We start from the raw sequence: 13,134 nt of genomic DNA on the forward strand, positions 1-13,134 counted from the left end.
ATATTGAGCGTACAGTGTCGGTCATAACGTCGTAGATTAACTTGCGTATGCACCGTATATATTCAATAAATTCATAGTAGACATCGTTCACAACGGTATCCGATGCTGACTGACAAATCGCTCGGTAAGAACGAACTTTATACGGTGAAACAACCGTGAAACAACCGTCAATCGACCGTGCTTTCACCGTGTCGCCGAAACCGCCAGGGAATCATGTATATCGATCCGCCGAATATAAATCTCGAATTTATATGGCTCAGACATCTAAAAATCGAAATAAATGGCAAAAAACCACTGAAAATCAAAATAAATCAATTCCGTTATGATAAAAATCGATTTTTAAATAAAAATAAAAAATCTTTAACATGTTATCCGATCTGTGGAACATAAATTTTAAATTTTTTGACCGATAGCTTACGTGTGGTATCGTAGTTGTACAACAACTCTTCAACTAAATTCACGTAATTCTCACTTTTCGAATTCCCTAAAAAGTTTTGAGATACTTCTTTGAAGCTTACCCATGCTGCTCTCTCAACTTTGTTCATTTCATATTCGAAATTATAGTCCTGAAATAAAGTCCGAATTTGTGGTCCATCGAAAATTCCTTCTTTTAATTTTGCATCACTTATAGCTGGAAAGTTTTCCCTCAAATATTTGAAACAGTTGCCATCTTTGTCTAAAGCTTTGACAAACTGCTTCATAAGACCAAGCTTGATGTGAAGTGGTGGTAGTAAGTAATTGGAAGGATCAATTAGAGGTTCTCGGGTAACATTGTGAGAACCAGGATTCAAATTCGTTCTCGTTGGCCATTCTTTTTTAACATAGTGGTTTTTTCGATCGCAACTATCCCACAAACATAAAAAGCAGGGATATTTTGTGAACCCTGATTATTGGCCTAACAGTAGTGTTGCAAGAGATTCCACCAAGACACCAGTGTAATAAAAACGATAAAAAAAAAAAAGTAGAATTAACTAAAATTTTTTGAGGATTTAGGTCAAAAAATTTTAAGTTCATATTCCACAGATTGGATAACATGTTAAAAATTTTGTATTTTTATTTAAAAATTGATTTTTGTCATAACGGACTTGAATTATTTTAATTCTCAGTGGTTTTTTGCTATTTATTACGATTTTCAGAGATGTTTGAGCCATATAAATTCGAGATTTATATTCGGCGGATCGAAATACATGAGAATCATGATTGATCTAATTTAATAAAATTTTTTTTAACATAATATCTGGAATGTTTTGCTTTTTTTTTGCAATTTTTCGCTGTTTTTGCATTTTTTCAGAGTTTTTTGGAATTTACTTAAACTTTTCATGGCTTATGGTCTAAATAAACTCCAGATAAGTATTAAGCGGGTCAAAATACATAAAAATCATGCTTAGTTTAGGTCAAAAAAAATTTTTAAATCATTTTAAATCGCCTAAACTGCCGATTTTCGTCATTTTTTTCGGTTTTTTAGTTTTCTCGAATATTTGATGGTGTTCGGGTCAAACTGACCTCAAATTCGGATTTAGCGGCTTGAAATACATATAGATATACGGGTCCCGTCAAATGCCGGTGTTATTTACCCGAGCCTGGGCCAAGGCTAGGAAGCCTAGCCATGACCATTCAATGGAAAATCCAAAGGTAATTAATCATAGTTAATTATCATAGATAGGTAAGTAATAGAATTTAAAACAGTAAATATTTATTGTTTAACGAATATTTGTTAGCAAATGCTAAAATTGAAAATTTATTATGTAACCAAAACAATTGCATATCGTCAAAATTGATACGGTCTGAAAAAAATTAAAACATATTATTTTACAGTTGAATTTTTAATATTAATAATTTTTAACATTAAAATTTTCAATAAAATACTAAAAAAATATACAGAACAATGTACAAAGTCTAAAGTAATATAAGAACTTAACTCGTGCATTTTTTTTACTAATAAAAATTTGTAAAAAATAGTTAATTTTCATAAAAATACAATATTAAATAAAATAAATTATATAAATAATATAAACCGTCACACTTCGTCATCTTATAAATTTATTTTATGTGAATGATGAGATGTGAATCAACTTATCGGTCGTACGGCGCAGGGGTTAGTTTTCGGTCTGGCAAGCGTGCGGCTTAGGTTCGAATCTCGGTTAGGGCAAATGCTATTTTTACTTTATTTCTATGATTAGTAGAATTAAAATCTAAATAAAGAGTCAAACTATCTAAATTTGCTTTAGCTCTACTTAAAAATTAAAATAAAAAAATACAGTCTTAAATAATTCTTTTTTTACCATTTTTTATCAAATGGCATGGGCCAGACTTTAAAATTAACTATGGCCCAGATCTGGTAACCAGGCATGGGCCAGTACTGGTAACCAGGCTTGGGCCAGCGTTATCATTCCAGACTTAAACCAAGACTGGGCCAACTCTGGTTTACAAGCTTAGCCCAGAGTTGTACATAGTTGGGCCAAGCCTGGGCCCGCCATACTTTCCTACATGGGTTGTTAACGATGTAGTTGAAAAAGCGCTTCAATTAACTCAAGAACAAGCAACATTTTAAGTCATAAAATAGAACAAAAACAATATTTAGTGCAAATTATTCATAAAAACAAAAATACTTATCATAATGCGACTAAAAATTGCTTAACAAATAAATGTGATTAGAGACAGAAAAAATACAAATATGTGGCTATATTATTAAGAATGTTTTCAATACATCGTATTGTTAACGTTACGGTAACTATTAATCTTTTTTATTAAATTTTTAGAACATTTATAGATAAAATAAATGATTATAACACATGGAACTTTATAGCAAGACTGAAAAACTAGGATAATAACTATAAATACAACTTAAACTACGAATAACTTTTAAAGGAATGATTTTATCGAAAAATTATAAGAGAACTTTTTTGTAAAACATTCAATTTCTTATCAGAATATGCATCGATAATAGTCGTAGTGGCATTTTTTTCAGAGGAAAAAAATTAATAACAAAAAGTTGTAAGTTCCCATGTTATTTAAATAGGAAATATAACTCGATTGGGGCAAGGCTTAATTTGGTAATTAAGAGCTTATTTATGTAGGATATTTTTTTTTAGGTCAAGAACTAAAAATCCAGGGGGCGGCAGTGAAAAAAAATTATTATTTAAATAAAATAATTCATAAATTCTGACAAATTGATCTGGACAAAATTCTAAATAATTTAGTAATAGATTTATAAAATTCTGGTGAAATAAATTAGATAAATAAAGTAAATTAATTTAACAAAAGAAATTTGTAATCTCGGACGCAACAAACATTGTCGGCAGATTATTAAAACCTCTGTCGTCAGATTTTAATCTATTAATTCAAGATACGAAGACCTCTTGTAATTAAATATTTATTTTTGTATTATTAAGACCACGGCAATAAATTAGTTAAGAATTTTAATTTGGAATTTGGATTAGGATTTATAAATAAATTAGAAATCGGATTCAGTGAATTAGTCATTGGGAATTAAATAGGATTTTATTTAGGAAATAAAGTTTAATGAGAAAATTTTGGAAAGTTAATTTATAAAAATTAATCTGTAAAATCTGGGGAAATATTTAGTGTGTTTGGAAAATTAATAGTGTGGGTGGGTAGAATTATCAATTGTAGTGTTTCCTAGGAATTCATGGTATCCTCCTCTGTTTCCTGGGCGAACTTAGAGTCCTTTACATAGACGCCCGGGTTGGGGCTGCAATAGACGTAAGTTGGAAAAATTATTAAATTGTGGGTGTGTGTGGAAATATTTACAGTGCTGCCTAGGGATTCATGGTATTCATAGTCTGTTTCCTGGGCACACTTACAAACCGTTGTATAGACGCCTGGGTTGGGAGTACAACGGTAGTAAGTAGAAACCGCGGTATAGACGCTCCATATGAGGGTACTTGTCCGGAATAGCAACTATAATAGAAACCGCGATATGGACGTTCTATAAGAGGGTATCATCGGGAATAACAATTTTCGATAGAAACCGCAGCGTAAGCGGGAATAAGGCTTAGTGTTAAGTTTATTTGATGTTTGGCAAGGGGTTTATTTTGTAAAGGGTTGGTTAAATAAAATAAGTTGTGAAAATGGATTTTTTCGAATAATTTCTGTCTCTTTCCTAATAATCTCTCATGACCCTGTTTTATAACTCCATGCTTGGTCCAGTTTCTGGATATTGCGTTAAAAATCCAGTGACACCCTAAATAAATATTAGGGGCGACCAAGAGAGCGGGACCACACCGTTTCAAAGTGTAAGGACTGGTATTGACTCCCAACTGTTAATTCCCGCTTCTGATCTAAAAGGTGTTTGGAACAAAAAAATCCGAAATAAATTCAATCAATGGTGCCTAGTTTCAAGCAAAGACAAAGGAACTAATTATTTCCGCAAATTTTATACAGAAAGCGCACACCCGTGGTTTAAAAATTTTAAATTCCGTAGAAAAACTATTGTGTCAATTAATAGACTAAGAAGTGAATACACTTCCCTAGTATCAAGCCTGTTTCGATTCAGAATTGTAGAGTCAAATCAATGTCCTTGTGGAGAGTCTGAGGAAGAACCTAATCATGTTCTCTGGCAGTGTAAGTTGTATGATGAAGTTAGAGAATATTTGTTTCATGATCTCAAAAAAGATAAATTGTATCCTCCTTACAGTATTGAAGCCATGATAAGTGAAATGAACCCTTTGTCTGTGATTGCTCTATCTAAATTCATAAATCTATTGAACTTAACATTCAATCTCATTTAATTTCTTTCTGAATTTATTTTTCGTTAATTTTCGAATTAATTATTTTTTCTTTTTTGAACAGACTACTTTGATATTCAAATACAGTGCCTTACTCTAAAATCTAGTACGTAAGTGATATTCTAGTTCGAAGTCTCCTCTGTGAGAGGGCTTTAATATGTAAGAATTTTGTAATGATTTGTATTCACGGCAGAGTGAGCTTTCAGCTCAAGCCATTCTTATATATTTTCAATAAAAAAAAAAAAAAAAAACACTGCCGCTATCTTGCGCTGGTAGGTGTTTTGTTTAAGGATATCTGCTCATATCTCCGCTCCGTAGAGTAATATCGAGTGGACGACTTCTAGAAGCACCCTCCTTTATCTGGTTTGTGGTCCCCCGTGTTGGTCATGATTCTCGACAGTTTTGATACTGTCTTGTTAGCTTTTGCGCAAGCGTTTTCGAGGTATTCTCGGAAAGACAGCTTTTCGTCGATCACTACTCTTAAATAACGCAGTGCCCTTGTAGATGTCAGTGTTGTCCTGTCCATGTCAATGACGAAAGGTTTTGGGAACCATTTTTGACGTGTTAAGACGACCATTTCGGTTTTTTGCTAGGCGAGTTTTAGATGATGTTTCTCAAACCAATTTCCAACGGTGTCAATGGTTCCCGAATAAGTAGTTCTGCCTTCTTCGCACTGTCTACTACTATCGTAGCTGCAACGTCGTCCGCGAAGCCAGTGAGTTGCACTTGTTTTGGCAACGGGATTTCTAGGATTTCGTCATAGTCCGCGTTCGATAAGTCGGGCTCCATGATTGAACCTTGCGGTACGCCAGCCGTTATGTCATGTTCTTGTGGGCCTTCCGTCGTTTCCGCTATCAGCGTTCTTTTGTCGAGATAGTCATCAACTATTGCCAGATTTTCTGGCTTCACGTCAAATTTGTGCTCCAAGGCATCTAGAATGTCATCCGAATTCGCGCTGTTGAAGGGGTTTTTGATGTCTAGTGTGAGGACAAGACACACCTTACGGGCTTTAAGGCCACCAGACCATACTTCTCTCACTGTCCTTACAACCTTCTGGATCGCGCCGACAGTCGATCGTCCTTTCCGAAAGCCAAGTTGGTTCGTGGTAAAGCCTTCAGTACGATCGATGTCGTCACGTAGTCTTCCCTGTATGAGCTTTTCAAGCAGTTTCCCCGCAATGTCGAGCATGCAGAGTGGTCTGAACGACGAAGGTGTTACAGGGCTACCTTTACGTTTGTCCAACAGAACCAATCTCTGCCGCTTCCAAGCCGTTGAGAACGTGCCGGTTGCTAGGCATGCGTTGTACGCGTTCAGCAGTATATCTAGGTATTCCAGGGCTATAATCTTGATCACCGATGCCGAAATACCATCAGACCAGGTGCTTTTCCTGTCTTGAGAGTCTTCACCGCGTCCTGCAGTTCCCTGGTTGTGAAATGTGTTACGCTGTTTTTCACATCATGTCTTTTTTCCCGTGGTGGGTGTTAGGGAAACAGCTCCGCTACGATGCAACTCATTAAAGCAGGTGATTTCAGCGCTTCTGGTGAAGCCTTTCGAAGTCGTTTGACGACAATTTGGTAGGCTTTACCCCAGATGTCTTTGTCAAGGTAACGTTACATATCTCTTGCCAAAATTTCGCTTTGCTTGCTTTGATAGCCTGGTTTAGGTTCTTTTTGGCCTGCTTGTACTCGCTCGAATGTAGATCTTGATTAGGGGAGCGTTTCACAGTTCTCGTTGCTAGGCAACGTAGCTTGTGATATTTTTTTCGAAGTTCTGCTATGTCTGGTGACCACCAGTACGCCGGCCTGTGAAAACCCCGGTTTTTCAGCCGAGGCATACAGGCATCGCACGGAGCAGCAATTGCTTTCATCGTATTTAGTACTGTTTTTGTAGTCTTGCTGTGGGTGTTTGGGATCGGGTTGTTTTGCAGACTAGACCACCTTTGTGTGAGGGATTTTCGCAGTGCCCCTACATCAAGCTTCCTGGCGTTCCACTTCCGCTTAGAAAGGTCAAGTTATGAAATCGGAGCTGATGCCAGTCCACCGTTGAATGTCACAAATTGGTGATCACTGCCACTGTTTTCATCGGATACAGTCCAGTCTTCGATCATGTTAGCAGTCCTTGGAGTCGCCAACGAAATGTCGAGGATGGATTCTTAGTACCCCGGTCTTCTGAAGGTCGTGATGCTCCCAGTATTTATCACTATGAGATCGAGTCTAGCCGCGACGTCAGCGACCTCGTTACATCTGATGTCGAAGAGACCAGCGCCCCATCTAGCCGATTTAGCGTTGAAGCTACCAGATACGATGATTTCACCATCGAACTTAGTGATCGCATCTTCTATATTTGCTAATTTCTGTTGGAACACACTAATCCTTTCGTTAGGTGAGAGATAAACGCTCATGAAGTAGATTGTGGGGGTTTGAATCCATCCGATCATTATACGGGCCTTCTCAAGGATCTTGATCGCGGTAGCCTCATCTATCTCACAGAAGGCTGCCTGATTTCCTCGTGGTGTAGGTTTTGTCAAATTCACACGTTTTATCTCCAGGCTGTCGATAAAGTCACGTTTGAGTGCTTCACAGACGTCGCTTTCGGTAAAGAGTCCATCCAAGTCATGGATCTCGATCGTTGTTTTTGATGTGAGCGTTCTGACTGTACTGATGTTAGCGGTTGCTTTTTTTATCGCAGCCGTGAAAACAGCCGTGTCTTCAGTCTTGCGACCCATTTCTAGGAGAACGCCCCTGCGCTTCGTTTGTTTGATAGACTTTATGTCTACTCCAGTCTCTATCGGGTTAACCTTGGCCTTGATTTCCTTGAGAAGGTCGGCGTACGTCGCCCTTTAGCTGGTTGGACAAGTACAGCCTTTGTTCTTTTCGTTTTTCCTCCTTGGTTTCTTTGAACCACCCTTACTTGGCTGGTTTTAGGCTTCAGTAGGTTTTGCCGCTGGCTTCTGCTTACTTTGCTTCTTTTTCTTTTGCTAAGTCATTTTGGTCCAGGTATCATCCCGGGCTATCTTTTACTATACTGGCTTGTCAATTGCTAAAAAAAGGCTGGGCATAGACAGCTGCCTCTTCTTATTGTTGTCCTTTCCTTGCTGTGGTGGTTTTTTAGGAGTGACCAAGAGTAGCTGTGGTTTTTTGGTCAGGCCCGGGGTTGTTTGGGTTGATGACGCTGTCATGCCTGAAGATTTGTTGGCCAGTCTATATGCCGTAGTGATGGAGGTAACCGATTTTCTGATCTCATGGTAGAGATTCTTCTTGTCTTTGATGAAGTCGGCTAACTCTTCGATCTTACTGCCAAGCCGCTTCAATGGCGACTGTTGTCCAGTGACGGTCGGTGCAGAGTTAATCCTTTCTCGGTAGGTTTGACTAGTGGCGGGAGCAAAAGGTCCTCCACTTTTTGAAGGAACTTTGAATAGCTGTCCATCTACTTCCATCTGGGTTGTCTTACTCCCTGTAGCACTAGACAGCAGAGCCATGTGGTCCACCCCGCTGTCCAAACAGTGGCTTGATGACAACAAGTTCAGGCCCGTTTGCACGCCTTCCTTCGCCGGCATTGAGGTATCCCTCCCGAAGCCGGCTGCCTGACACTAAACGTCTGTATGTATGCATGTATGAATGCGTGGGTGTGTGTGTGCCGTTCGTGTGTGTGTGTGCCGTTCGTGTGTGTGTGTGCCGTTCGTGTGTGTGTGTGTGTTTTTTTTTTTTTCAGAGGGGGGAATCCTTTTTGCGGATTCCAGGCATAGCTGTTTCGCCTGGATATGTGAAGACTCGACGCTGCGTCATACTAAAACTCGACGCTAACGCTCCTACTCACTAAACTCTAAACCCCTTTTCTTCTTTTCTCTAATCCCTCATGGAAACCGCCGTCAGGCATTGCTTCGTGAGGGGAGGAACTAGCTACTGCTCTTCCTTCTGGTAGCTAAGGTGTTAACTAACTTCCTTCTATCTTCTGATATTTGCTCTTCCTCTTTCGGTGGAACGCAAGTCTTTGAGGACTTCTGTTGCAAACGTGTTGGTAGCGTTCCAGGCAGCTTCTGATGATAACATTGCTTCCACTAGTGAATCTGGTTGCATTCTCTGGTTCAGGATCCTCTCCAACTCTTCACGCTGTGGATCGAAACGAGGACATACAAAGAAGACGTGCTCCGCATCTTCAGCAACTCCTGGGCAGGACGGGTACTCCGAAGAGTCATCGTGCTTAAAGCGGTGTAGATTAGGGTGTTTCAAAAAAAGACGAATTTTTTTTTTCTTTTGGTGTCTAAAAATTGATAGTATACCTAAAAACAAAAATTTTGGCGCCCATGTGAGCTCTTAATATCAATAGTAAGATTTGCCTGTATCCATTTCTTTATTTTCCATTTAAATAACACGGGAAAAATTTTTTTTAATTTTTTAATTTTTATTACTTTGGAACGGTTCATCGTAACAACAATCTGAAAAATGATATTAGTAGGAAATTTTACGCTCTACAAAAAACGTTTGAAGACCAAAGTTTCTCAGATTAACGGCTTCAAAGATATCCGCGGTCAAAGATAACACTAATAAAAAATTTCAAATATTTTCCAATAAAATTACAAAAAAAATATCACATGCTATATTTTTATTATTTTTTATGTTAAATTACTTCAATTCCGTTAACCTGAGACTGTAAACTTTTTACTAATAAATTCAATACTTAACTCACGAAATGCACTAATATATAAATATAAACGTTAAAAATGTCACATAAATGATTTTTTGGTCTTTCTTATAACAAATTTATTTTATATTTTATAAAATTTATAAATTTTTGTAAGAGGAAAATGTAAAGTTCCTTATTACACAAACTCACCAAACACTCATCATTGCATATTATTCAAAATAATATGAAAATTCTGTAAATACGTTAAATCAATTAAATCTACTATAAAACTTGATCAAATGATTTTTATTTGAAAAATATCAACAGAGCTTTATTTAGCTCTGTCGGTACAGAGTATTATACTCATTTAATTTGAGTGTTGTAGCTAATAAGCTCTGTGTTGGTAAGCCTGGTTGTTCGGTACTAACTTCATTTAGTTGCTTTGCTCTCAACGCTTTACTATATCTTCTCGTCATTGTCTTTGTTCATTGATACTGACTGTTTTTTCAATCCGTTATATTATTAATTTAATTAGTTAAAATATATTAGTTATAAATTTTGTGACCATAATGGTGAAAACAGTGTACTTGATTGGTGATGTGTTAAGTGAATTAGTTGGAAAAAAATTACCCTCTCTGAAAGAGGTTATGTCGCTTTTATTTTATTATCTTGATACGAAAAATTTTTCAGTTAAAGAAAGTATATCAATCACTATCGACAAAGTTTTTGAAATTTGGTGTGCGGCACAAATCCCGACAAGAGAGAAAAGATCTGCTTTTTTGAAACTAATCTCAAATCACAATCGATGGAAGAATTTACAAAAAAACCGTAAAATGAAAAAGTCAAAGTCTCAAAAAAAAAAGGAATCCGTTTTTCAGGATGAATTAAATAAACTATTTGATGTAGCTCATGCGGATGTTTTAAATATACTGGACAAAGAAAAAAGATTATTTTATTTGGGACAAAAATCTTCCAGTCGACGTGGTTTTATTTCATATAATTCTCAACCAATTTTAGAAGATGTCGAAGACATGGATGTTGATATCAGCAATTATGATAATAATAACAATAATAGTGATAATAATAGTGAAGAGAACATTGATAGCAATGATAAAAACTATAATAATAATGGTAATGATAGTAATAATAATGTCGGAGAGTTTGATAACGACAATGTCAACTATTATTGTGCAGTTGAGACTGATGATGTTGCTTATCATAAAATATCAAGTCATCCATCTCAATTATCCTAGAAATCTTTGGAAAGTAATACTTCTCGTATAATCTCTGATTATGAAGATGAAATACCAAAACAACAAGTTCCAAAAATTGATATAATGACACCAGAACTTGCTGCGGCTTTGGATAGAGCTAACGTGACTAGTAGGATGGCGACTTACATTATTGCTGCTTTATTATCTTGCTTGAACATTGATTGTGCAAGCGTAAACTTTAGTCATGTGACTATTCACCGAGCAAGGGAAAAATTCCGGAAAGAAGCGGCGTTAAATCTGAAGACTAATCTGGAAACTGACAATTATGTACTACATTTTGATGGAAAACTGTTATCAGATATTACAGGTACAGAACAAGTTGACCGGCTTCCGATTATTTTATCATCATCAGGTAAATTTCAACTGTTAGGAGTTCCTAAACTAGAATCTGGGACTGGACAAAACCAAGCTTCAGCTATTATTAAAACAGTAAAACAATGGGATATTAATACTGACAACATCAAAGCATTGTGTTCTGATACTACGGCGTCAAATACGGGTAAATAATTTATTAATAAAAAAAATATAACATGGTTGATTACCGTAATGTTTAAATGCTAAATCAAATCAGATTTTTAGTATTAACCATTAATTTCCAAGTTATGAGTTATTTTTTTTTTTCAAATTGAAAAAGTTTCTCCGTACTACTCTAAAAATCGATACTTCACTAGCAATTCTCATTTTATTTTTACAGGAATCAGAAATGGTGCGTGTGTATTAGTAGAAAAGGCTCTTAGTAGAAAACTGTTGTACTTGCCATGCCGACACCATATTTTTGAAATTGTTCTTCGAAGTGCATTTGAAGTATACTGGCCTGCTTCGTCTGGCCCAAACGTTCCAATTTATCAGAGATTTAAAAAGAAGTGGGATGAAATTGACCAATCAAACTTTACGGCTGGTGTTTGTGACAAAAAAGTTTTGGAAGTAATAACACCAATCAAAGATGAGATTTTGAAATTCGTTAATAATCAAATAGAAGTAAAATTTTTTAATCCAGCGCTGAAGAATTATTAACTGATGTTAAAGTGGAAAAGAAAAATGTATAAAGTTCAGTATAATTGAGGAGCTGATTTTCAAAAGGGTATCTTTTCATATTTTAAAATACCAGTTTTCTGAACTTTTGAATACTAATTACTTTGAGAATTATGAACATTTATAAATGAAAATCGAATTGCAGCTTCATAACCGATTGCACTTTATAGCTAAATTAAAAAAAGTTCAATACAAATATTTATAATTGAAGATAACTAGTTTTTTGTCTCGATTAATCAAAAATCAAAAGATACCCTTTTGAAAATAAGCTCCTCAATTATCAATTTTACTCTGATTAATTAACTTGCCGTCGTGATTAAAAATATTGAAAATCAGTTTCACATGACTGTTATACTTTCAATCATCTTTAACGATTAAAATTGCGTTTGTAAAATATTTTACAACTTTTACCTCACATCAGTTAATAATAATTAGTCTTCTCAACTTTGAAATTGCGATATAATCAATTTCATTTTGACTTATAACTTTTTCTGTAGATGGATCATTGTCGAGACGATTACCGTGAACTTCTGGAATTATCATTAATATTTTTGGGTACTACTACCACAAATATTACATTTAAGCATCCTGGAGCGGTCCATCATGCAAGGTGGATGGCTAAAGCAATATATAGTTTAAAAATTTTTTATTCAGAAATGAATTTCATCTTACTAAATCGGAAATAGATGGATTACGAGAACTTTGTTTATTTATCATAATATTCTATTTAAAAGCTTGGTTCACTGCGCCGTGTGCTATAACAGCACCTAATAATGATTTAACTTTGATTAAAGAATTAATTTCATATGAAAGATTTAATAATAGTCTTTCACAGACATGCTCACAAAAATTAGCTGATCACTTGTGGTATTTAAACAACGAGCTGTCTGTTTTATCTCTCTTTGATAAAAATGTTTCAGTTGGAACAAAAAAAAGAATAGTTCATGCTCTTAAAAACTGTAAAGCCAATGAAACTACAACAAATCGCTTTATAATAGATAAGAAAAATTTAGAGTCATTATTAAATAAAGATCTTAGTCAATTTATGTCTATGAGATCGATTAATATATTTGAATCGTTTGATTTGTCGTATGAGTTCATTGATGAGGATGTTACTTTATGGCCTCAGAATCCGAATTTCTTAGAAAACTTGGAGTATTTCGGGAAACTTCAAGTTGTGAATGATGTAGCAGAACGCGGCGTGGCATTGATAGAGCAGTATAATCGATGCTTAACGAAAGATGAAGAACAGCTTCAATATTTGTTGCAAGTAGTGACAGAACATAGAAAACAATATCCTAATTGCAATAAAAGTAATTTTATAAAACTGTAATATTTTCAAGTTGAAAAATTGTTGTAACAAGTTGTAAATATAGTTTTTTGTTATAAAAAATTAATTGTTTAATTAAATTTCTTAATATTTAGTAAAAAAAAAAATAAATTTGTTATAAAAGAGA

The 13,134-nt window shown here is 35.4% G+C and overlaps 1 protein-coding gene across 1 annotated transcript; it reads left to right on the forward strand.

The window, feature by feature from the left end:
- Positions 1-10,684: 10,684 nt before the first annotated feature.
- Positions 10,685-12,525, forward strand: LOC123270776. Its single transcript, XM_044736922.1, has 3 exons — positions 10,685-11,144; positions 11,340-11,623; positions 12,175-12,525. The coding sequence occupies exons 1-3, from the start codon at positions 10,709-10,711 to the stop codon at positions 12,361-12,363; spliced, it is 909 nt and encodes a 302-aa protein (XP_044592857.1). The 5' UTR covers positions 10,685-10,708; the 3' UTR covers positions 12,364-12,525.
- The last annotated feature ends 609 nt before the right edge of the window (positions 12,526-13,134 follow it).

This window comes from Cotesia glomerata, linkage group LG8 (genome assembly GCF_020080835.1).
Source record: "Cotesia glomerata isolate CgM1 linkage group LG8, MPM_Cglom_v2.3, whole genome shotgun sequence".
Lineage (NCBI taxonomy): Eukaryota > Metazoa > Arthropoda > Insecta > Hymenoptera > Braconidae > Cotesia > Cotesia glomerata.